At 43.0% G+C, this 26,025-nt stretch overlaps 2 protein-coding genes and 1 non-coding gene across 4 annotated transcripts; 2 read left to right on the top strand and 1 right to left on the bottom strand.

Annotated features, from left to right (window-relative positions):
* Positions 1-344: 344 nt before the first annotated feature.
* On the bottom strand, positions 345-2,807 carry LOC141041047 (protein FAR-RED IMPAIRED RESPONSE 1-like). The gene is made up of 5 exons (XM_073507158.1): positions 2,672-2,807; positions 2,089-2,291; positions 1,551-1,848; positions 1,309-1,448; positions 345-659 (listed from the first exon to the last, which is right to left on the bottom strand). Exons 1-5 carry the CDS (start codon positions 2,805-2,807, stop codon positions 345-347), a joined length of 1,092 nt encoding a protein of 363 aa, XP_073363259.1.
* Positions 2,808-4,179: 1,372 nt separating this feature from the next.
* LOC109744453 (tyrosine-protein phosphatase RLPH2) lies at positions 4,180-12,177 on the top strand. Of its 2 annotated transcripts, XR_006670169.2 has the most exons (4): positions 4,199-4,933; positions 10,194-10,261; positions 10,348-10,527; positions 11,759-12,177. It is a non-coding gene; the product is annotated as a tyrosine-protein phosphatase RLPH2 (transcript). The 2 variants fall into 2 exon arrangements; XR_012202774.1 differs by lacking the exons at positions 10,194-10,261; positions 10,348-10,527; positions 11,759-12,177 and adding an exon at positions 6,646-7,212 and having other exon boundaries at positions 4,180-4,933.
* Positions 12,178-13,659: 1,482 nt separating this feature from the next.
* On the top strand, positions 13,660-24,162 carry LOC109744483 (1,4-alpha-glucan-branching enzyme 2, chloroplastic/amyloplastic). The gene is made up of 22 exons (XM_020303607.4): positions 13,660-14,013; positions 14,340-14,437; positions 14,714-14,955; positions 15,357-15,455; positions 15,625-15,667; positions 15,815-15,874; positions 16,210-16,290; positions 16,374-16,490; positions 16,776-16,859; positions 17,483-17,604; positions 17,780-17,899; positions 18,871-19,000; positions 19,089-19,199; positions 19,401-19,529; positions 20,110-20,213; positions 21,053-21,197; positions 22,216-22,363; positions 22,499-22,599; positions 22,776-22,853; positions 23,055-23,210; positions 23,588-23,662; positions 23,752-24,162. The coding sequence occupies exons 1-22, from the start codon at positions 13,881-13,883 to the stop codon at positions 23,833-23,835; spliced, it is 2,460 nt and encodes an 819-aa protein (XP_020159196.1). The 5' UTR covers positions 13,660-13,880; the 3' UTR covers positions 23,836-24,162.
* The last annotated feature ends 1,863 nt before the right edge of the window (positions 24,163-26,025 follow it).

The raw sequence follows: 26,025 nt of genomic DNA, 5'->3' as shown, positions 1-26,025 counted from the left end.
ATATAAATAACAACTTTATTATTGCCTCTAGGGCATATTTCCTTCACCCATGTCCACCTCTCTAGGATATACCTCCTCAGTATCTCGTAGACTCCAATCTGTTCCATTACTCATAGTATGTGTGCGCACAATAGCCCATCGCGATCAAACTTGCAGCAAGTGCATGAGTATGCCCCTTCATCCTTGTTCGCCTGCACATGGTAGTCCCTATCCCCATACTTTGGTAGTATCCCTCGGAGCGAGCACACCCTGAAGGTTCCATCTTGCAAAGTGTCGCATCCGTAAGCAGTCTTTAGCTTCATCTCTACCTGGAACTTGGAGAACATATTTTGCGTGTATATCCCTCACATCTGCAACTCGATTGGGTTCAATGAATACATGTCTGCCTCTTTGTAAATTGCGTCCACTTGCTCTTTCGTCACAGCCACCATTACTTTCTCCTGGATTGCAGTGTATTGAGTCGCGAATTCAAACAATGAGTTGTTGGGGTTCACATACTCCTTGAGCACATCATTGAATCCCTCGCTCCTTGCAGCTGTCTGCAAGAATGGAAAGAAATGCTTCATGTAGTACACCGGGGCCCAACATTTTCTATTTTCCCATAGCCAGTGAAAATGTTCGTTGTCGCTCTGGCCATATTCATCCATCATTGCCCACCTCTGTGATACACAAAACATGAGACAATTACAACATCATACACAATCAATGGTAATTAAAGTACAAGTATGCTGGTAACTTTTCTTAGTTATTAGGTGGTAACTTCACGGGACCAATTTTCCAGATATTTTTTGTTCTTTTTCATATGTGAAAGTTTTCTTTTCTTTTTTTTTGTTTGTCTTACACCTAGTCTGGTAACTTTCTAAACCAATAGTTGGTATCAACATATGTAGTTTTTTTGGTACAAAATAACCAGACCCGTTTTTTGCTAATATCAAATGTAAATGTTTTTGTTTGTTATTTTTCTTTTGCACCCAGATGGTGATTACATGTCCACACATTTTTTCCATTGTAATTTGATGTTGTTCCAATGAAACTACCCCCTGGTAATATAACCAACAAGATCATGGTGCTTGTGTAGACCCACACATGGTAACTTGTGCTTCACACATATTCATATGGCTTCTCAAGTTTGTTGCATGGTAATTAAAATGGGTCAACTGAGTAGGTACGTACTAGTCAAGTTGTTGTCGACACAGTCTTTGAACGCTTTGTTTAGTGGTTTATCATCACCATAAGCTTTCCAAGTTTCTCCTCCGCCTTCTTCATTATATGACAGCGGCAATTTCTGTGTATTATGTTCAAGAATACCTTGTCGATCGCACTCCTCATTGCAAAGTCCTGGTCTGTGATGATGGTTTTTGGGGCAACACCACCCATTGCATGGAGGAATGTGTTAAACAGCCACACAAAGTTCTCCTTAGTTTGTTTCGAACGAAGCCACACCCAAACTGGATGGATTGACCATGGTTATTAATTGCAATGAATGGTGCACACGACATCTTGTACATGTTTGTCATGTATGTCGTGTCGAACGACAAATATCATTATACTCTGCATATGCCCTGCGTGATGATCAATCCAGAACAAGTTCTCAACCCTGTCCTCATCATCAAGCTTGATTCTCCAGTAGAAATATGAATCTTTGGCCCTCATCTCTTGGAAGTACGCAATTGTGCTCCCAACGTCCGTGTGGCGGTGCTCTAAGCGGAACTTAGCTCGTTGATTAGCAATGTCTTGTGTCGTGTAGGGTACGTCTTTAGCGCTTCCGTAGAACCATGACATCAGCTGCATCTGTCTCGCAGTCTCAATGTTGCATCCGTGCAGAACCCTCAAGAAGTCCTGCTCCTCCTTCGGAATGTACAATGTGATGATAAGAATTTTTTTAGGAACAACTTTTTGATCAGGGGGTGATTGTGGTTGTCCTCGAAACAACCAACAGTCCACCATGCATCATCGTGGGATATGTACATGTGCGCTTCACATTCAGTCCTAACAATTTTTTTTCCTCTTCTTGACAATGCTGGCTGGGTTTTCCACATCTTGCAGCTCATCCTTGTCCCTGCGTCGTTTGCCCTATTTTGTACAAACTAGGAGCACCCTGCTTATAGTTCCATCAACCCTCTCTTTCTTGAATTGCTGCCTAATTGCAAAGCCAGTCCTGCACGCGTAGATGTTGTAGTGGTCACGTGCGCTCTCCAGAGTATCAAATTTTGTCCCTTGTAAAGGTGGCCTAGGTGTGGAATATGCCTCCATGTTGCTGCCTTCTATAGCAGCGTCGATCCCAGCAGATTCTGGAGTTGCAGGTTCGCTTATTGTCTGCTCTCCAAGGCTCCCAACTCATGTGCTTGCATTTGTTCCAGCACTAGGTGCATTTGTTCCACCACTGGGCAAGCTGTTGTTTGCGCTGATTGCCCGAGCACCTGCAATTTGGCCTGGTAGATTAGTGGAATATAGCATGATAAATAACAGTTTTCCATCATGGTAGTTTCTGAAGATTCAGTGAATGTATTTTTTTTCTTTCTACCTAAACAACCCTGGTAATTTGCCTATTTTGAGCTTGGTAATATATGAGCACCAATGTTGGTAATTTTCAAACCCACTTCAATAGTAAAGTATAAAACTGGTTTTTTATTCCATGATGATATGTAAACACTAATGCTGGTAATTTTACCTGTTTCCATGATGTTTGGGTACGCAAAATTGTTGCTTGGTGTGCGCGCTGCATTATCTTCTTCATGCATTCTCCCTCCTCCTGCATCTTCTGCATTATCTCCTCTGCTAGCATCCATTATCTCCTCCTGCTTCATTGTTTTTACGTTTGCACGTTAGTATACGTTTACACGTGTTCACTCTTATTTTGAAACTCATTGTTTTGGTTACTCTTTACACAGTTGTTTGAAGGCAAGAATCGCAGGGGTGATTGGCAAGAACATTAAACAGGACAATTACAGTACAACACGAGCATCTCCATTAAAAGGCACCACTTTTCTTTATCCAATGGTAGTACTCAACTAAAGTGGATGATAACTTTTATTATGTACAGATGATAACTTGTTTACTTCATGCAGTATAGCATTTTGCAGATTAAAAAATGAACCTATTGTGATGCATTTTCCATTTGTAGAAGAGTATGATTTTTGTGATCAATAAAGGTTCCTCTTTCCTTTATCTGTGTTTATTTTTCCATGGTAGACACAAAATCTATGTTTTATGTAGCAAGGGAGTGGGGTATATGGTGGGTAGTCTGTTATGTTGCATAAAGTTGGTAACAAAAAGTACGAGGGGTTGGTAATTTTGCACTTAGTTGGTTGGTAAGTCACTATAATAGGCAGAATTATCAGAGAAGTTTGCTTATTCTGTTTTCATGAGGTGGAAGGATGGTGATTTTTGCACAGATTGGGAGGGGGTGGGGTAGGGCTGGGGTAAGTCTTTGTATTAAGCAGAATTTTTTGGAGATGTTAGATGAGTCTTGATTCTTACCAGGGGTGGGGTGATGTTGTCTGGTGATTTGTTCACCATATCCTTGGTAGTTTCCCCCGTCCAGGCCTCCGGTTTGATGTATGCAAAGTAGTAGGCCTCTGGTTTGATCCAGATCTGGAGGAGTGGTAGGATTTTGGTGTTGATCTGAGCAGCTGGGTAGGGGGGAGGGGCGTGTGGGTGGTGGGGAGGGTGGGAGAGGGTATACTTGCGTGGGAGGTAAGGGGGGTGGGGGAAAAGTTGGGATGTGGAAAGTGCGTCGTGGGTGGATGGTTGAGTGAGTTGGACTTCTTTCTGTTGGGCCTTGTACGGCGATCGACCTGGTAAGCGGGAGGGTGATCGACTCGCAGAAGGGGGAGGATCGTATGGCAGATTTCCTATCAAGCACACTCTTGCCAAATATCATTGTCCATAACACAATGACCAAAGAGCTGAATTGAGCGGGTCGTAATAAATTCATTTGTGGGACCGTGGCAATGCATGTACGTTCTATTAGTAGGGGTAGTGTGTGCATGCATTTATACTGGTGAGTGTATGCGTGTATGTATGAGTGTCTATGTTTATATCGTGTTATTTTTTTTATCTTTTTGGTAAAAAGTTGTTTTTTCGGTCAGCATTTTTCTGGATGCACTTTGCGTACCCTTCTTCCTGGCCGGCTCCTATTCGATCGATCCGATCGGGTCGAACCAGCAAGCCGGCACGTGCAAACACCGACCTGGGCGCCGTTTACAGATGGTAATTACTTCTTCCGCTCCCGGGATTAAGCTCCAAGGGAATATCGGCAAGATCACATCCACAGCCTTCGCAAGGCAACAAAATTGCAAGCGATTGCTGCCAAACAGGTCGATTTCGACCGATCTCCTCCGCGTATGTGGTTCTCTGCTGCCCTTGCCGCTTCTCCTCCCATCCTCCTTGTCCTCGCGCGCACGGGGAAACGACGCCGGCGAGATGGCTCCTCCCCGCACGGTGATCTGCGTGGGTGACGTCCACGGCTACATCTCCAAGCTGGAGAGCCTGTGGGCGAACCTCCAGTCCGCGCTCCCCGCCGACGCCTTCGCCGCCGCGCTCGTCATCTTCCTCGGGGACTACAACGACCGCGGCCCGCACACCCGCCGCGTCCTCGACTTCCTCCTCGCGCTCCCGGCCCGCCACCCGGCTCAGCGCCACGTCTTCCTCTGCGGCAACCACGACCTCGCCTTCGCCGCCTTCGTCGGAGCGCTGCCGCCGCCCCCCGACGGCTCCCCTTTCGCCGCCACCTGGGCCCAATACATCGATAACGAGGCCCACGAGGGCTGGTTCCGCGGGCCGGGGCACGAGGATATGCACGTGCAGGGGAGGAGATGGGGCGGCGTCATCAAGGAGAGGTGGAACCCCAAGAAGGGCCTCCCGTACAAGGGTTCTATCTACGATGCGCAGCCCACCTTCGAGTCCTACGGCGTCGCCCATGGATCACCAGGTCAGTCTAGGAATTCCCCCCTATCAATTTGGTTACATGTGCTTCCATGCCGACCCAAATAATACTAGTGTTCATACTTCAATTGCTTATGATGTGAATTGCCACTGCCGAAGAAACGCTCATAATAATAAACTAGAGATATGGACATTAAAGTCAAAGTCATTAACAGAGCCCAAATGATGCGAGGGTAGCAACTTAGACTAGTAACATGCATATGTCACTAGTCTATGTTACTACCTCTAATGGGAAGTAACATATGTGTGGTGTCATGCTATTAAGTTGTAGACTCATCTTGTATTGGTATGTGTGATGTTACTCATAGTATGAGTAAGACTAGTCGAGCCGTTGTTAAACCCTTACATATTCCACTTTGTCAGTATTTTATTGACGGAATAGTGTCTCATCGACTGTGAAGTAGTAGTAACACAGAACACCTTCGAGTATGAAGGGCTAGTTTTCATTCTTACAACATTGTAGTGCACAGTGTTGGAGCATAGAGACCACTTCAAACTTCACAGTACCGACAATCACCTGTTTCATCTCTAGAAAGTATGCATAGTGCACTTTCCTGACATTGCCGTTATTTACATATTTATGAACTATGATCATTATTTTTCCTGTGGAAACATTGCAATGCCTACTTTGTTTAGATTAACAATCACTCTGTCTTTGTCGGAAAAAAAAAATCACCCTGTTTTTGGCAATACAAGAGTACACAATCAATATCATATAGGTATTGAGTTATGTTCACTGAAATCAAATTAGTGGTTTACAATATGTGATTAATATTTATAGCACTATCATCGTGATATTAGCCTACATTAAATTAATATAGCGACCCGACCCGAAAACGGTCAAGTCTCTGTGTATCTGTTGTTGGATCAGCTGAGTGAGCTCCCGTGGAAAGTTGAATCCGGGGTCACGTCTCCGAGGCATCTGATGATGTTTTAGAGTGGATGAGAATTAGAATAGGACAAGGGTCTAAGGAGAAAAATAACATTACCCATATGCATGCAACAATCATTGACACACCAATCATTCATTTATTCAACTCAATCATAGTTCAAACTCGGGACACAAGTCTTACGACAAATTGAAAACATCGGCCTAATCGATCAACAAGAAAATAAAAATAACATGGCGGTCATGACTAAGTGTCCTCCTCAGATATCCTTGTTGTCGCCTCCTGTGGTGCGTCCTTCGCTGGGGTGCGTCCTCCGGCGGTGCGTCCTTCAGTGGTGCTTTCGTCGTAGTCCTCATCATTGCTCACTAAGGGTCCATCGTCACCATTCAGATAGAGGTCTTCTCCCAGGTCCATCTTCTCTTCCATCGTGACAATGTAAGTCTTCAAGTTCTGCATCCTCTCCAGAAGGTCCTTGACTACTCTTCATGTTCATCGTGGTCCTCGCGTGCTTTATCCTCCAATTCCAGTTCACGGAACAATAGCTTTCTGAACATCTTCGAGTTTCTGCGCGTTTGAACCTCTAGAGTCCTGATGTGAGCCTCCAGGTCTTGGACAAATGATAGGATGGAGTCGTCATTCACGGTGTGCACGATCTCTCATGGTTCTCTTCGGTACTTCGGTGTATTAGAAACTTCATAAAATTTACAACCTAATGCAAAAAGAATCAAATTAAAACACTAAAAATCCTAGGAGATATGAATATCCTAAGATTATCTATACCTCACCATGATCTCCCGCAGAACTGCAGATGGAGAGATAGTGCACACCGTGAATGACAACTCCATAATCTCATTTGTCCAAGACCTGGAGGCTCACAACAGGACTCTGGAGGTTCAGACGCGCAGAAGCTCGAAGATGTTCAGGAAGCTGCTGTTCCGTGAACTGGAATTGGAGGATAAAGCACGCGAGGATCCCGATGAACATGAAGAGGAAGTCAAGAACCTTCTGGAGAGGATCCAGAACTTGAAGACTTACATTGCCACGGTGAAAGAGAAGATGAACCTGGGAGAAGACCTATATCCGAATGGTGACGATGGACCCTTAGTGAGCAATGATGAGGACTACGAGGAAAGCACCACTGAAGAACGCACCAAGAGGAGACGCACCACCGGAGGATGCACCCTCGGAAGATGCACCGCTGGAGGACGCACCACAAGAAGCGACAACAAGGATATCTAAGGAGGACACTTAGTCATGACCGCCATGTTATTTTTATTTTCTCGTTGATCAATTAGGTCGATGTTTTCGATTTGTCGTAAGATTTGTATCCCGAGTTTGAACTATGATTGAGTTGAATAAATGATTGGTGTGTTAATGATTGTTGCATGCATATGGGTAGTGTTTTTTTTTCTCCTTAGACCCTTGTTCTATTATAGTTCTCATCCACTCTAAAACATCAGATGCCTTCGAGACGTGACCTCGGATTTAACTTTCCACCGGAGCTCACTCAGCTAATCTAACGACAGATACACAGAGACTTGACCGTTTTCGGGTCGGGTCGCTACAATTAATTTGGAAAATGCTGATTATTTCCAACAATCCCCAAACTTTATTTGTTTACCCAAATTTTGATTTAAGGCCTGTTCTGAATCTGAACATGTTTACGGGTGTGCTTTTAAGAGTTGGCAAACGAAAACAATCTTGTGGTTCACGACTATTGGCTAGCACACATGAAAGAATGCTTATTTCTGAACGGGATGCCGCCACACTTTGTGGGTGCCGTCATTGGCGTGACCGGAGACAAGTTGTTGTACGTGTATTTGGATATGTGTAATGCCAAGGAACCGTGGAATGCACTCAAAGCTAAGTTCGGGGCAACTGATGTAGGCAATGAATTGTATGCTACGGAGAGTTCCATGATTTAAGGATGAACAAGCTCACGAGATACAATGGATCGCTAAGAAATTTGAGCTCTTTAGGTGTGGGCTACTCGACAAGTTTATCACCGGATGCATTATTGCTAATCAGGCCGGGCATTCGGTTCCCACGAACCGATCGGTTCGGTGCTTTGGGTGTGGAGAAATTTGGTTTTCAGAATATGCTAACCGATCGGTTTCTTCAAAAAACGCTAACCGAGACTTTGGTCCACTAAAACATCATTTTGGTGCTCGGTTAACACAGATCAAGATTGATGTTATGTAAAATGCAATTGATGCATAAAATCTGAGCTTCAAGAGACCAAAACAACACATCTCCCATGAAAAACAACGGTGGCGCATGCCCAAGCCCATTAAAACATCATTTCGGTGCTCGGTTAACATAGATCAAGGTTGATGTTCTGTAAAACGCAATTGATGCATAAAATTTGAGCTTCAAGAGACCAAACACAACACATCTCCCATGAAAAACAACGGTGGCGCATGCCCAAGCCGACTGCGCCATGAAGGATTGGAGCAGAGAAGGGGCGGCTAGAGACAGGGCAGGGATGAGAATGTCGGCTAGGGCGCGTGCATGTTCAGGAGGAGGGTTTCATCGCATTTGGGGTCAAGCAGTGGAGCTATTGGGCCATGGACCCCGAAGTTCTATCTGGAGTTGGGCCTCTTTGTTGGTGTCTCTTCGGTACTTCGGTGTGTTAACGATAATGCTAACAATATTAATCGCATACTATAAACTAGTCATGTGAGTGCCTACGAAACATAGAACCAACATATCTATGAATTTCACATGTACATCAAATGAACGTGAACCAATGAGAGGATTAACATAATTTATCCTCAGGTCGAAATGACCCTGGCAGTAACGTTCTTCGCAACACCAGCGATGTCACCAGTGTCGAGGTCGACGAAGTTGTGGAACTAGTTCAGCATAGCGAGGTTGATGAAGTTGTGGAAGTCGTTGAACGAAGGCGAGCAGTCGTGTCGAGACGCTCCCCAAAACCTTATTAGCCTTCAATCGATGTAGCTTTTTGCAAAGGGCGCGGTTCCGGAGGCCTGCCCTTCCGTGCACGCAGTCACCAGGAGGGGAAGCTGAGAATAGCAGAACAAGAGGAATGGTGGGATGGTTCGAGCGCGAGGAGTCATATTCAATCTGATCAGTGATGCCTAGGGTCGCAAAACTCCTCTTTATGTAGTCAGTCTGTACGGATCAACCCACGTCCTAGTCATCCGAACAAATTGGGAACAACTATTTTTAATGCGCTTGTTTATGTCTCGTAATTTGTAATAATTAATTATCCATTCCAACCTGCAAAAATAAATCGCACACTTGGCATGGGTTTGAGCCTAGCTCATTCATGAAACCTGACGCGCACGCGCTTTGCGTGGCGGCTGGCGGAGGACGAGCACATGTGTGTAAGTGCTCTTCTCAAGCTCGAGTGAGAGTGTAACGCCCCGGCCAAATCCACCAGTTCACCCACTGGTTCCTGGCTGTTGCGTCTGGCTACCACCTAGGATCTAGACCGGCCTCAGACCAACACTTGTATTTTCTGCGCACTTTGTCCTCACTCGTGTGCACCTGGGATCAACTTCCCAGTCGGTCACTCATCCCCCATCCTCAAATTGCTCCAAGCCAAGCACGCTTAACTTTGAGGTTCTTTTGGATGGGCTTCCGGAAAAGAAGGTGCACCTTGCTGATATGAGTAGTCTATGATTCCTATTTAATCTGGGATGTGAACTGACGTCCTCGTCGGTCCAGCAGGATGTTCCTCTTGGCACACGTCTACGTGTCCAGTCCAGCACGTGCCACGACGGGCCACACGTGTCATGCACCACATGTCAGCGCACCGGACCCGCATATGCCCGTGTAACCACGAGGGTCGACTCTGATACCAATTGTAACACCCGGCCAAACCCACTGGTTCACACCCACCGGTTCCTAGACATTGCGCCTGGCTACAACCTAGGATCTACACTGGCCACACAGACCAACACTAGTTTTTTCCTGCACACTTTGTTCTCACTCATGCGCACCCGGGATCAACTTTCCAGTTGGTCACCCATCCTCAAATTGCTCCAAGCCAAGCACACTTAATTTTGAGGTTCTTTCGGATGGGCTCCCAGAAAAGAAGATGTACCTTGTTGATATGAGTAGTCTATCATTCCTATTAAGCCGGGATGAGACAGAGAGTCCCTTTTATGGATTTTTTTAGGGAAGAGACCCTTTTATGTTGGTCTCTACTCCTGCACTCTACATGTAAGATTAAACTTCCCACCCATACATGCAACCATAGTGGGCCTTCGATATTTTCTTGGAATTATTTCCTATAATGGCTAATGCCCACATACTTTCAGAGTATTGCACCCACCATAATTTAACCAAGCAGTTTCTAATTTGCCAGCGGTTCTAATTACACTGTAGATCTCATGAAAGCTGTGCCTGAGGAGCACAAGAAGTTTCTGCATGACTTGGTTTGGGTCCATGAAGAGGTGTGCATTCTTTTCTAGTGCAAAGTATACTAGAGAAGCAAGACATATTTCTGCTTTTGTAGTTTCATGTTATCGTTGTATTGCAGGAAGACGTTCGTATTGATACAGATGGAGGCCAGATTCTATGCAAACTGATCGCGGTTCATGCCGGCCTGGAAAAGTCCTTGGATTTGAATGAGCAGCTTAGAGTTTTGAGAACTAGAGACACAAGGGTGCCAAAAGTTCAAATGCTTAGCGGGAGGCAGGATGTTTGGAGCATACCACAGGTGAGCTAATATGTGATCCTGTTGCACTATATCTTGCCAGAGACGAACAATTTACTCTCCGGTTTGTTTTCCATGTTATTGTGTCTAATTTGGTGTCGCAGCTAACTCAGTACACTTGTGTAGTGTGTAGATGCAAACAAGATAAAGTTCAGTGCATTAGACTACCATCCTTGTAGAAGAGACCAACATAGTCTCCACAATGCTCTTTCTAATTGCATCTAAAGATTCCGTGATACGTACATGGAGTCACGTATTTTATATCACCTGCAGTACTAGTGAACCCATCATTGGCTTGATATTGCGCCATGCTAAGTTCTGTTGGCACTAAAGCCTTATATTAAGATTGGTTTGGTATGTGATTATTCCTAGAACTACTAGCCTTAGTGAAGCATGCACTGTTAGCCCCAAAATTGTTTGATTTGTCACTTCTCTGAACTGTGGAAATGGTATGTATGCAGTTTTCCTCAGCATCTTCTTGGTTTGGACTAATTTATATACATAGGAGTTCGTAAAGAAGTGTATATACGGAGTACCATAGGCCAGCGAAATGCTTTTTTTAACAAAGGCAAGCACTTTGTCACATTTCATTAAATAGGAAGGACAGTGGCATAAATATATACACAACAAAAAGGCCAAGGTGGGCGAAAACCCCTAAAAATATATACTCCTGAAATTAGTGCTCCCAAGTGCTTTGCAACGGCTACCACAGAACAATTCACCTAGCTCTTGATTCTTATGGGGTGCACGGCATGCTGCTAACTGATCTGAAGACTCTTGCACTCAATGTTTGAATGAAGGTGTAGAGTTTTCTCACCAGATGTGTGAGCACATAATCTTTGCTTGCTATGATGCAAGTACTGACAAGTGCCATTTTCTCCTTTTATCAAATTATTGAGCCAGTTTTCTTTAGCACAGACCGTCGGTAATCTGTAAAGAAAAAAAAAGTGTGGCATGCAGGAAATTTGATTACAGCTGTCCACTGTCCTGCTTCTAATATGCTTTAAACTAGCAGCAATGTGCATTGGGTGAAGTTAGGTTACAGAATCACACCAGTTTGACTGTCACTCTGGAACTTCGGATGGTTTAGCCCATTTTAGCTGAAACAGCAAGCACATGGTGCATGCTCATAGACTGCCACTAACTTATTCATGGCTACATGGTTGGTGTCCATGGTCGGTACATTTATCGGGATTATGAGCAGTTGTGCTGATACACGGATTTCCTTTTCCAGGATCTGGCCGGCAAGCAGACCATCGTTGTAAGTGGGCATCACGGGAAGCTCCACGTGGACGGTCTCAGGTTCATCATCGACGAAGGTGGCGGGTACTCAGATAAACCTATAGCTGCCGTTGTTTTCCCTTCGAAGGAAGTCATCCGGAGCACAGAGGGAACGGCCTCCCAGAATTAATCTAGACACCATCGGAAATGCAAGCTAATGTCGTAACGGAGTATCATATTTCCAAAAACACAGAACTGAGGTTTTAATGTATAACGTCGAGTAAATAAATCAATAATGTGTGATCTTCTCCTAAGCATGCAATGTGACAACTAGGACAAGTAAGCTCCTGTGTGCCAGTTGACAGCATCATTATACTTCTTGCTACTTGGCTGTCGATATGAATCATGAACGGCAATGGCCCTGTTTTTAAACAGCAGCTTTTCTTGTTAACCGAAGTAATACATCCTGCACGGCACCTTCTATAGACAAACAGATCTCGGACGGTGGTTGTACATGCCTACATGGTCCAAGGCAGAACAATAGTTTTTTTTTTCTTTCGAATTCGGCAGTGCAAAAGGTGCGAGGATATCAAGTCACAGGGGAGTTGTTGAATTAACGGTCGGGAGAGAGCCTCCTGGCAGGTCTCTTGTACTTCTCGTTTGTTTCTTCCTGATGAACAGCAAGCGAAAGCGAACGGACATGTCCACGGGGAAGGGACCACGACGCTAAGATAACTCGGCCGGCCGGTCCCTCCCTCCGTCGTCCGCCAGTCACACCGGTCACCAGGCTTGACGCTTAATAAATATCTCTCCTGTATCTAGGAACAAAGGATCACCGAGGGCTTAAAATAAGCATGACTGCACGGCTTCAGGTGGTAGCATAATGACCATGGCGAAGTGAGATCTTGATGCCCGTTTTGCAGCCAGAGAATTCAGAAACACCTCCATTTTAGATTTTTTTTTTGTTCTTTTCGGACGGTGGGTCGTGGAGAGATTAGCGTCTAGTTTTCTTAAAAGAACAGGCCATTTAGGCCCTGCTTTACAAAAGGCTCAACCAGTCCAAAACGTCTGCTAGGATCACCAGCTGCAAAGTTAAGCGCGAGACCACCAAAACAGGCGCATTCGAACTGGACAGACGCTCACGCAGGAGCCCAGCACCACAGGCTTGAGCCTGACAGCGGACGTGAGTGCGTGACACATGGGGTCATCTATGGGCGTCGGAGCAAGGAAGAGAGACGCACATGAACACCATGATGATGCTATCAGGCCTGATGGAGGGAGCAACCATGCACCTTTTCCCCTCTGGAAATTCATAGCTCACACTTTTTTTTAATGGAAGCAAGAGTTGGCAAACACATGCATTTTCAAACAAGGAAAATTAATTCTCAAACCACCATGACATGCAATTCTCAAACCATGCACCGACGAGTCCATGCGAGGTGGAAACGAAGAACTGAAAATCAACATCCCAGTTGTCGAGTCGAGAAGAGGATGACACTGAAAGTATGCGTATTACGATTTCATTTACATACATGTACAAATACATAATGTACCCTACAATTTGTTTTTTGGAGCAGAGTGGTGTGGTCTTTTTTTTTTACACGAAAATGCCATAGCTGGCCCGCATGCGTGCAGATCGGATGATCGGTCGGAGACGACGGACAATCAGACACTCACCAACTGCTTTTGTCTGGGAGACAATAAATGTTTTTTGTAAACAAAATAAATACTTATAAACGAGGGTACTAGAGGCCGCTAACGGCATGGCCAGGTAAACGCGCTCCCAGCCGTTGGTTTGCGATCTCGTCCTCCCGCACGCAGCGTCGCCTCCACCGTCCGTCCGTCGCTGCCACCTCTGCTGTGCGCGCGCACGAGGGAGGAAGACGACGCCGCACACACACTCACACACGGCACACTCCCCGTGGGTCCCCTTTCCGGCTTGGCGTCTATCTCCTCTCCCCCGCCCATCCCCATGCACTGCACCGTACCCGCCAGCTTCCACCCCCGCCGCACACGTTGCTCCCCCTTCTCATCGCTTCTCAATTAATATCTCCATCACTCGGGTTCCGCGCTGCATTTCGGCCGGCGGGTTGAGTGAGATCTGGGCGACTGGCTGACTCAATCACTACGCGGGGATGGCGACGTTCGCGGTGTCCGGCGCGACTCTCGGTGTGGCGCGGGCCGGCGTCGGAGTGGCGCGGGCCGGCTCGGAGCGGAGGGGCGGGGCGGACTTGCCGTCGCTGCTCCTCAGGAAGAAGGACTCCTCTCGTACGCCTCGCTCTCTCGAATCTCCCCGTCTGGCTTTGGCTCCCCTTCTCTCTCCTCTGCGCGCGCATGGCCTGTTCGATGCTGTTCCCCAATTGATCTCCATGAGTGAGAGAGATAGCTGGATTAGGCGATCGCGCTTCCTGAACCTGTATTTTTTCCCCCGCGGGGAAATGCGTTAGTGTCACCCAGGCCCTGGTGTTACCACGGCTTTGATCATTCCTCGTTTCATTCTGATATATATTTTCTCACTCTTTTTCTTCCTGTTCTTGCTGTAACTGCAAGTTGTGGCGTTTTTTCACTATTGTAGTCATCCTTGCATTTTGCAGGCGCCGTCCTGAGCCGCGCGGCCTCTCCAGGGAAGGTCCTGGTGCCTGACGGCGAGAGCGACGACTTGGCAAGTCCGGCGCAACCTGAAGAATTACAGGTACACACACTCGTGCCGGTAAATCTTCATACAATCGTTATTCACTTACCAAATGCCGGATGAAACCAACCACGGATGCGTCAGGTTTCGAGCTTCTTCTATCAGCATTGTGCAGTACTGCACTGCCTTGTTCATTTTGTTAGCCTTGGCCCCGTGCTGGCTCTTGGGCCACTGAAAAAATCAGATGGATGTGCATTCTAGCAAGAACTTCACAACATAATGCACCGTTTGGGGTTTCGTCAGTCTGCTCTACAATTGCTATTTTTCGTGCTGTAGATACCTGAAGATATCGAGGAGCAAACGGCGGAAGTGAACATGACAGGGGGGACTGCAGAGAAACTTCAATCTTCAGAACCGACTCAGGGCATTGTGGAAACAATCACTGATGGTGTAACCAAAGGAGTTAAGGAACTAGTCGTGGGGGAGAAACCGCGAGTTGTCCCAAAACCAGGAGATGGGCAGAAAATATACGAGATTGACCCAACACTGAAAGATTTTCGGAGCCATCTTGACTACCGGTAATGCCTACCCGCTGCTTTCGCTCATTTTGAATTAAGGTCCTTTCATCATGCAAATTTGGGGAACATCAAAGAGACAAAGACTAGGGACCACCATTTCATACAGATCCCCTCGTGGTCTGAGAATATGCTGGGAAGTAAATGTATAATTGATGGCTACAATTTGCTCAAAATTGCAATACGAATAACTGTCTCCGATCATTACAATTAAAGAGTGGCAAACTGATGAAAATGTGGTGGATGGGTTATAGATTTTACTTTGCTAATTCCTCTACCAAATTCCTAGGGGGGAAATCTACCAGTTGGGAAACTTAGTTTCTTATCTTTGTGGCCTTTTTGTTTTGGGGAAAACACATTGCTAAATTCGAATGATTTTGGGTATACCTCGGTGGATTCAACAGATACAGCGAATACAAGAGAATTCGTGCTGCTATTGACCAACATGAAGGTGGATTGGAAGCATTTTCTCGTGGTTATGAAAAGCTTGGATTTACCCGCAGGTAAATTTAAAGCTTTATTATTATGAAACGCCTCCACTAGTCTAATTGCATATCTTATAAGAAAATTTATAATTCCTGTTTTCCCCTCTCTTTTTTCCAGTGCTGAAGGTATCGTCTAATTGCATATCTTATAAGAAAATTTATATTCCTGTTTTCCCCTATTTTCCAGTGCTGAAGGTATCACTTACCGAGAATGGGCTCCTGGAGCGCATGTATGTCTTTTAAGTCTTAACAGACACCTTCCAATTTATTGTTAATGGTCACTATTCACCAACTAGCTTACTGGACTTACAAATTAGCTTACTGAATACTGACCAGTTACTATAAATTTATGATCTGGCTTTTGCACCCTGTTACAGTCTGCAGCATTAGTAGGTGACTTCAACAATTGGAATCCAAATGCAGATACTATGACCAGAGTATGTCTACAGCTTGGCAATTTTCCACCTTTGCTTCATAACTACTGATACATCTATTTGTATTTATTTAGCTGTTTGCACATTCCTTAAAGTTGAGCCTCAACTACATCATATCAAAATGGTATAATTTGTCAGTGTCTTAAGCTTCAGCCCAAAGATTCTACTGAATTTAGTCCATCTTTTTGAGATTGAAAATGAGTATATTAAGGATGAATGAATACGTGCAACACTCCCATCTGCATTATGTGTGCTTTTCCATCTACAATGAGCATATTTCCATGCTATCAGTGAAGGTTTGCTCCTATTGATGCAGATATTTGATATGGTCTTTTCAGGATGATTATGGTGTTTGGGAGATTTTCCTCCCTAACAACGCTGATGGATCCTCAGCTATTCCTCATGGCTCACGTGTAAAGGTAAGCTGGCCAATTATTTAGTCGAGGATGTAGCATTTTCGAACTCTGCCTACTAAGGGTCCCTTTTCCTCTCTGTTTTTTAGATACGGATGGATACTCCATCCGGTGTGAAGGATTCAATTTCTGCTTGGATCAAGTTCTCTGTGCAGGCTCCAGGTGAAATACCTTTCAATGGCATATATTATGATCCACCTGAAGAGGTAAGTATCGATCTACATTACATTATTAAATGAAATTTCCAGTGTTACAGTTTTTTAATACCCACTTCTTACTGACATGTGAGTCAAGACAATACTTTTGAATTTGGAAGTGACATATGCATTAATTCACCTTCTAAGGGCTAAGGGGCAACCAACCTTGGTGATGTGTGTATGCTTGTGTGTGACATAAGATCTTATAGCTCTTTTATGTGTTCTCTGTTGGTTAGGATATTCCATTTTGGCCTTTTGTGACCATTTACTAAGGATATTTACATGCAAATGCAGGAGAAGTATGTCTTCCAACATCCTCAACCTAAACGACCAGAGTCACTAAGGATTTATGAATCACACATTGGAATGAGCAGCCCGGTATGTCAATAAGTTATTTCACCTGTTTCTGGTCTGATGGTTTATTCTATGGATTTTCTAGTTCTGTTATGTACTGTTAACATATTACATGGTGCATTCACTTGACAACCTCGATTTTATTTTCTAATGTCTTCATATTGGCAAGTGCAAAACTTTGCTTCCTCTTTGTCTGCTTGTTCTTTTGTCTTCTGTAAGATTTCCATTGCATTTGGAGGCAGTGGGCATGTGAAAGTCATATCTATTTTTTTTTTGTCAGAGCATAGTTATATGAATTCCATTGTTGTTGCAATAGCTCGGTATAATGTAACCATGTTACTAGCTTAAGATTTCCCACTTAGGATGTAAGAAATATTGCATTGGAGCGTCTCCAGCAAGCCATTTCCTACCTTATTAATGAGAGAGAGAGAGGGGGGGGGGGGGGGTAGCGTTCTGTATTCTGCGAGCGATTCAAAAACTTCCATTGTTCTGAGGTGTACGTACTGCAGGGATCTCCCATTATGAAGAGGATATAGTTAATTCTTTGTAACCTACTTGGAAACTTGAGTCTTGAGGCATCGCTAATATATACTATCATCACAATACTTAGAGGATGCATCTGAATATTTTAGTGTGATCTTGCACAGGAACCGAAGATAAATTCATATGCTAATTTTAGGGATGAGGTGTTGCCAAGAATTAAAAGGCTTGGATACAATGCAGTGCAGATAATGGCAATCCAGGAGCATTCATACTATGCAAGCTTTGGGTATTCACACAATCCATTTTTTTCTGTATACACCTCTTCACCCATTTGGAGCTATTACATCCTAATGCTTCATGCACATAAAATATTTGGATATAATCCTTTATTAGATATATAGTACAACTACACTTAGTATTCTGACTTTTATGATCATTTTATTGTTGTTGGCTTGTTCCAGGTACCATGTTACTAATTTTTTTGCACCAAGTAGCCGTTTTGGAACTCCAGAGGACTTAAAATCCTTGATCGATAGAGCACATGAGCTTGGTTTGCTTGTTCTTATGGATATTGTTCATAGGTAATTAGTCCAATTTAATTTTAGCTGTTTTACTGTTTATCTGGTATTCTAAAGGGAAAATCAGGCAATTATGATACATTGTCAAAAGCTAAGAGTGGCGAAAGTGAAATGTCAAAATCTAGAGTGGCATAAGGAAAATTGGCAAAAACTAGAGTGGCAAAAATAAAATTTTCCCATCCTAAATGGCAGGGCCCTATCGCCGAATATTTTTCCATTCTATATAATTGTGCTACGTGACTTCTTTTTTCTCAGATGTATTAAACCAGTTGGACATGAAATGTATTTGGTACATGTAGTAAACTGACAGTTCCATAGAATATCGTTTTGTAATGGCAACACAATTTGATGCCATAGATGTGGATTGAGAAGTTCAGATGCTATCAATAGAATTAATCAACTGGCCATGTACTCGTGGCACTACATATAGTTTGCAAGTTGGAAAACTGACAGCAATACCTCACTGATAAGTGGCCAGGCCCCACTTGCCAGCTTCATACTAGATGTTACTTCCCTGTTGAATTCATTTGAACATATTACTTAAAGTTCTTCATTTGTCCTAAGTCAAACTTCTTTAAGTTTGACCAAGTCTATTGGAAAATATATCAACATCTACAACACCAAATTACTTTGATCAGATTAACAATTTTTATTTTATTATATTAGCACATCTTTGATGTTGTAGATATCACATTTTTCTATAGACTTGGTCAAATATAGAGAAGTTTGACTTAGGACAAATCTAGAACTTCAATCAATTTGGATCAGAGGGAACATCAAATAATATAGATAGATGTCAACACTTCAACAAAAAAATCAGACCTTGTCACCATATATGCATCAGACCATCTGTTTGCTTTAGCCACTTGCTTTCATATTTATGTGTTTGTACCTAATCTACTTTTCCTTCTACTTGGTTTGGTTGATTCTATTTCAGTTGCATTGCTTCATCAATGATTTTGTGTACCCTGCAGTCATTCGTCAAATAATACCCTTGACGGTTTGAATGGTTTCGATGGCACTGATACACATTACTTCCACGGTGGTCCACGCGGCCATCATTGGATGTGGGATTCTCGTCTATTCAACTATGGGAGTTGGGAAGTATGTAGCTCTGACTTCTGTCACCATATTTGGCTAACTGTTCCTGTTAATCTGTTCTTACACATGTTGATATTCTATTCTTATGCAGGTATTGAGATTCTTACTGTCAAACGCGAGATGGTGGCTTGAAGAATATAAGTTTGATGGATTTCGATTTGATGGGGTGACCTCCATGATGTATACTCACCATGGATTACAAGTAAGTCATCAAGTGGTTTCAGTAACTTTTTTAGGGCACTGAAACAATTGCTATGCATCATAACATGTATCATGATCAGGACTTGTGCTACGGAGTCTTAGATAGTTCCCTAGTATGCTTGTACAATTTTACCTGATGAGATCATGGAAGATTGGAAGTGATTATTATTTATTTTCTTTCTAAGTTTGTTTCTTGTTCTAGATGACATTTACTGGGAACTATGGCGAATATTTTGGATTTGCTACTGATGTTGATGCGGTAGTTTACTTGATGCTGGTCAACGATCTAATTCATGGACTTTATCCTGATGCTGTATCCATTGGTGAAGATGTAAGTGCTTACAGTATTTATGATTTTTAACTAGTTAAGTAGTTTTATTTTGGGGATCAGTCTGTTACACTTTTTGTTAGGGGTAAAATCTCTCTTTTCATAACAATGCTAATTTATACCTTGTATGATAATGCATCACTTAGGTAATTTGAAAAGTGCAAGGGCATTCAAGCTTACGAGCATATTTTTTGATGGCTGTAATTTATTTGATAGTATGCTTGTTTGGGTTTTTCAATAAGTGGGAGTGTGTGACTAATGTTGTATTATTTATTTAATTGCGGAAGAAATGGGCAACCTTGTCAATTGCTTCAGAAGGCTAACTTTGATTCCATAAACGCTTTGGAAATGAGAGGCTATTCCCAAGGACATGAATTATACTTCAGTGTGTTCTGTACATGTATTTGTAATAGTGGTTTAACTTAAATTCCTGCACTGCTATGGAATCTCACTGTATGTTGTTAGTGTACACATCCACAAACAAGTAATCCTGAGCTTTCAACTCATGAGAAAATAGGAGGTTCCGCTTCTGCCAGCATTAACTGTTCACAGTTCTAATTTGTGTAACTGTGAAATTGTTCAGGTCAGTGGAATGCCTACATTTTGCATCCCTGTTCCAGATGGTGGTGTTGGTTTTGACTACCGCCTGCATATGGCTGTAGCAGATAAATGGATTGAACTCCTCAAGTAAGTGCAGGAATATTGGTGATTACATGCGCACAATGATCTAGATTACATTTTCTAAATGGTAAAAAGGAAAATATGTATGTGAATATCTAGACATTTGCCTGTTATCAGCTTGAATACGAGAAGTCAAATACATGATTTAAATAGCAAATCTCGGAAATGTAATGGCTAGTGTCTTTATGCTGGGCAGTGTACATTGCGCTGTAGCAGGCCAGTCAACACAGTTAGCAATATTTTCAGAAACAATATTATTTATATCCGTATATGAGGAAAGTAGGTATATAAACTGTGGTCATTAATTGTGTTCACCTTTTGTCCTGTTTAAGGATGGGCAGTAGGTAATAAATTTAGCCAGATAAAATAAATCGTTATTAGGTTTACAAAAGGAATATACAGGGTCATGTAGCATATCTAGTTGTAATTAATGAAAAGGCTGACAAAAGGCTCGGTAAAAAAAACTTTATGATGATCCAGATAGATATGCAGGAACGCGACTAAAGCTCAAATACTTATTGCTACTACACAGCTGCCAATCTGTCATGATCTGTGTTCTGCTTTGTGCTATTTAGATTTAAATACTAACTCGATACATTGGCAATAATAAACTTAACTATTCAACCAATTTGGTGGATACCAGAGATTTCTGCCCTCTTGTAGTAATGATGTGCTCCTGCTGCTGTTCTCTGCCGTTACAAAAGCTGTTTTCAGTTTTTTGCATCATTATTTTTGTGTGTGAGTAGTTTAAGCATGTTTTTTGAAGCTGTGAGCTGTTGGTACTTAATACATTCTTGGAAGTGTCCAAATATGCTGCAGTGTAATTTAGCATTTCTTTAACACAGGCAAAGTGACGAATCTTGGAAAATGGGCGATATTGTGCACACCCTAACAAATAGAAGGTGGCTTGAGAAGTGTGTAACTTATGCAGAAAGTCATGATCAAGCACTAGTTGGTGACAAGACTATTGCATTCTGGTTGATGGATAAGGTACTAGCTGTTACTTTTGGACCAAAAGAATTACTCCCTCCGTTCCTAAATATAAGTCTTTGTAGAGATTCCACTATGGACCACATAGTATATAGATGCATTTTAGAGTGTAGATTCACTCATTTTGCTTCGTATGTAGTCCATAGTGAAATCTCTACAGAGACTTATATTTAGGAACGGAGGGAGTACATAATTGATTTGTCTCATCAGATTGCTAGTGTTTTCTTGTGATAAAGATTGGCTGCCTCACCCATCACCAGCTATTTCCCAACTGTTACTTGAGCAGAATTTGCTGAAAACGTACCATGTGGTACTGTGGCGGCTTGTGAACTTTGACAGTTATGTTGCAATTTTCTGTTCTTATTTATTTGATTGCTTATGTTACCGTTCATTTGCTCATTCCTTTCCGAGACCAGCCAAAGTCACGTGTAGCTGTGTGATCTGTTATCTGAATCTTGAGCAAATTTTATTAATAGGCTAAAATCCAACGAATTATTTGCTTGAATTTAAATATACAGACGTATAGTCACCTGGCTCTTTCTTAGATGATTACCATAGTGCCTGAAGGCTGAAATAGTTTTGGTGTTTCTTGGATGCCGCCTAAAGGAGTGATTTTTATTGGATAGATTCCTGGCCGAGTCCTCGTTACAACATACATTTTGGAGATATGCTTAGTAACAGCTCTGGGAAGTTTGGTCACAAGTCTGCATCTACACGCTCCTTGAGGTTTTATTATGGCGCCATCTTTGTAACTAGTGGCACCTGTAAGGAAACACATTCAAAAGGAAACGGTCACATCATTCTAATCAGGACCACCATACTAAGAGCAAGATTCTGTTCCAATTTTATGAGTTTTTGGGACTCCAAAGGGAACAAAAGTGTCTCATATTGTGCTTATAACTACAGTTGTTTTTATACCAGTGTAGTTTTATTCCAGGACAGTTGATACTTGGTACTGTGCTGTAAATTATTTATCCGACATAGAACAGCATGAACATATCAAGCTCTCTTTGTGCAGGATATGTATGATTTCATGGCTCTGGATAGGCCTTCAACTCCTCGCATTGATCGTGGCATAGCATTACATAAAATGATCAGGCTTGTCACCATGGGTTTAGGTGGTGAAGGCTATCTTAACTTCATGGGAAATGAGTTTGGGCATCCTGGTCAGTCTTTACAACATTATTGCATTCTGCATGATTGTGATTTACTGTAATTTGAACCATGCTTTTCTTTCACATTGTATGTATTATGTAATCTGTTGCTTCCAAGGAGGAAGTTAACTTCTATTTACTTGGCAGAATGGATAGATTTTCCAAGAGGCCCACAAACTCTTCCAACCGGCAAAGTTCTCCCTGGAAATAACAATAGTTATGATAAATGCCGCCGTAGATTTGATCTTGTAAGTTTTAGCTGTGCTATTACATTCCCTCACTAGATCTTTATTGGCCATTTATTTCTTGATGAAATCATAATGTTTGTTAGGAAAGATCAACATTGCTTTTGTAGTTTTGTAGACGTTAACATAAGTATGTGTTGAGAGTTGTTGATCATTAAAAATATCATGATTTTTTGCAGGGAGATGCAGATTTTCTTAGATATCGTGGTATGCAAGAGTTCGATCAGGCAATGCAGCATCTTGAGGAAAAATATGGGGTATGTCACTGGTTTGTCTTTGTTGCATAACAAGTCACAGTTTAACGTCAGTCTCTTCAAGTGGTAAAAAAAGTGTAGAATTAATTCCTGTAATGAGATGAAAACTGTGCAAAGGCGGAGCTGGAATTGCTTTTCACCAAAACTATTTTCTTAAGTGCTTGTGTATTGATACATATACCAGCACTGACAATGTAACTGCAGTTTATGACATCTGAGCACCAGTATGTTTCACGGAAACATGAGGAAGATAAGGTGATCATCTTCGAAAGAGGAGATTTGGTATTTGTTTTCAACTTCCACTGGAGCAATAGCTTTTTTGACTACCGTGTTGGGTGTTCCAAGCCTGGGAAGTACAAGGTATGCTTGCCTTTTCATTGTCCACCCTTCACCAGTAGGGTTAGTGGGGGCTTCTACAACTTTTAATTCCACATGGATAGAGTTTGTTGGTCGTGCAGCTATCAATATAAAGAATAGGGTAATTTGTAAAGAAAAGAATTTGCTCGAGCTGTTGTAGCCATAGGAAGGTTGTTCTTAACAGCCCCGAAGCACATACCATTCATTCATATTATCTACTTAAGTGTTTGTTTCAATCTTTATGCTCAGTTGGACTCGGTCTAATACTAGAACTATTTTCCGAATCTACCCTAACCATCCTAGCAGTTTTAGAGCAGCCCCATTTGGACAATTGGCTGGGTTTTTGTTAGTTGTGACAGTTTCTGCTATTTCTTAATCAGGTGGCCTTGGACTCCGACGATGCACTCTTTGGTGGATTCAGCAGGCTTGATCATGATGTCGACTACTTCACAACCGTAAGTCTGGGCTCAAGCGTCACTTGACTCGTCTTGACTCAACTGCTTACAAATCTGAATCAACTTCCCAATTGCTGATGCCCTTGCAGGAACATCCGCATGACAACAGGCCGCGCTCTTTCTCGGTGTACACTCCGAGCAGAACTGCGGTCGTGTATGCCCTTACAGAGTAAGAACCAGCAGCGGCTTGTTACAAGGCAAAGAGAGAACTCCAGAGAGCTCGTGGATCGTGAGCGAAGCGACGGGCAACGGCGCGAGGCTGCTCCAAGCGCCATGACTGGGAGGGGATCGTGCCTCTTCCCCAGATGCCAGGAGGAGCAGATGGATAGGTAGCTTGTTGGTGAGCGCTCGAAAGAAAATGGACGGGCCTGGGTGTTTGTTGTGCTGCACTGAACCCTCCTCCTATCTTGCACATTCCCGGTTGTTTTTGTACATATAACTAATAATTGCCCGTGCGCTTCAACATGAACATATAAATATTCTAATAGGTTATCCCGTGATTTACCTGCCTATATTTTAGTACTCCCTCGAACCGGAATTAATTGACGCAACCTCTATACATCATTGTATAGAGGTTGTATAGTAGCTGCGTCAATTAATCTGGATAGGGAGTAACTTTATTTGGTAAGCAATTATTTGCTTACCAACTCGTTACCCCATTCGAGCGAGAGGTGAACGCATGCCTTCAAACAAAGCGCCTCCTGGGAAGGTAAATTGTGCCACGGTGTGATGGTTACCCATCCCCACCGTGGCCGCGATAGGCGATTCTGAGGCGACCTTCAATGGTGTATGTTGTATTTGAGCTTCCTCGTGTGCATCTCCACCTTCTCCACATCTGGTTAGTGTCCCCTCCTTGCGCCGCCGTCCAATCCATTTCGCATCGCCTCACTACCACAGTTCGGGGTGATGACTTCACTTTGCAACCCTTTGTTGTGACTACAACATGCATATCGTGGCCGGTGGGTGAGATGTCGGTAAGATCAACTCTAGAAGATGTTTCAAAATCAGCCCTCCAAAATCGGTTTGGAGCGCAAGTTTTGGAGACTGCGGAGCAATGCGTAAATTCAGACTCGCCAAACTTCGGCCTATACAATTTTCAGCCTTATTTCTCTTATGTATGTCTGCATATAAACTCTCTTCTGACTTCAATTTTGCATCAAACATAATATTATCATGTTTCAATATCAAACAATTCAACAAGTTTTCAAAGAGGTTTGCTTTGGTAGACAGTTCACGGATTTCAATGCAAATCAATGGTCATGATTGAAACAAGCCACTTAAATCAAAAGGGTAATATGGTTTGTTTGGTGAGGCGTGAAACATGTTGCCACGGCCTTCTCGAAGACAAGAGACACTTAGGATCAAACAGAAGAAGACTAAATGGGCCAAGCGAGCTGACAAGAGGAAGAATCAGGATCTTCAGGCCTGCAGACTGGATCCACAACCCACGAAGAGCCTCATTTTTTTTGAATATTTACTGTGAGGCAAAGCCCCACAGCCCTTTATTAAAGAAAACAGAACTGTACAAACAAATTACAGACTATACAAGGAAAAAAGAAAAGAGTCTACCTATGGCTAAACATCCCTACCTACTTTACAACAAAGAATCAACCCAAGCCAAGAGTTTGGGTTTAATACAATCCTTCACCCTATGAGCAAGCAAAGAAATATCATGGATGAATTTACACTTCCAAGCACTGAAAGTAGCTCTCTCGGCTCTGAAGGTTCTGCCATTTCTTAAAATCCAAATATTCCAGGATGCTATAAGCATAACTTCAAAGAAGAAAGTGTGCCTGAAGCTGGACCTAGCATGCATGATACATTGCAATATATCTGAGCCTCCAGACAATCAATGCCCAAGTAGCTCCAGACTCTACAGCTGAAGGTGCAGTTAAAAAACAGATGGATTCTATCCTCATACACCAGCTCACTGCAAATGAGACAGAGATTGTCATCTTGGCTTGAGCGCCAGTGTCTTCTAACCAGCATATCCTTGGTGTTTAGTCTGTCAAAGAATAACAGCCACCCAAACACCTTGATCTTCATAGTGCACCTACTCTGCCACAACCATTTGCAAGGTTGTATTGTAGGTAGGTGTGAGTGCATGATCGTGTAGAAGCTTTTGGCAGTGTATTCCCCTGATTTACCAGGCCATATCCAAACATCAGGTATAGTGGGGTCTCTGTCTAACTGCATGATCCAACCTTCCAGCATGTGTAACTCAGCAGCAGCCTCATGAGAAAGAGGCAAATAAAACATGGAGAAGAGATCCTAGGATTGAAGAAATTCCTGCACTGAGATCTTATCATTATTGACAAATGAAAACAACCTAGGCAATCTCCAACATAGGGGTCTAGCAGAAC

This window comes from Aegilops tauschii, chromosome 2, assembly GCF_002575655.3.
Source record: "Aegilops tauschii subsp. strangulata cultivar AL8/78 chromosome 2, Aet v6.0, whole genome shotgun sequence".
Taxonomy (NCBI): Eukaryota; Viridiplantae; Streptophyta; class Magnoliopsida; order Poales; family Poaceae; genus Aegilops; species Aegilops tauschii.
This window is presented reverse-complemented; position numbering and strand designations above follow the sequence as displayed.

Bases quoted from the DNA above. Each gene is read 5' to 3' on its own strand.
- LOC141041047 (XM_073507158.1), bottom strand. From the start codon at position 2,807: ATGAAGCAGGAGGAGATAATGGATGCTAGCAGAGGAGATAATGCAGAA. The intron at 2,292-2,671 runs GTAAAATTACCA...CTGCAACTCCAG, and splicing joins CCCAAACATCATGGAAACAG to AATCTGCTGGGATCGACGCT. The intron at 1,449-1,550 runs GTATAATGATAT...CAATCCATCCAG, and splicing joins TCACGCAGGGCATATGCAGA to TTTGGGTGTGGCTTCGTTCG.
- LOC109744483 (XM_020303607.4), top strand. From the start codon at position 13,881: ATGGCGACGTTCGCGGTGTCCGGCGCGACTCTCGGTGTGGCGCGGGCC. The intron at 14,956-15,356 runs GTAATGCCTACC...TGGATTCAACAG, and splicing joins CGGAGCCATCTTGACTACCG to ATACAGCGAATACAAGAGAA. The intron at 17,605-17,779 runs GTATTCACACAA...GGCTTGTTCCAG, and splicing joins TCATACTATGCAAGCTTTGG to GTACCATGTTACTAATTTTT.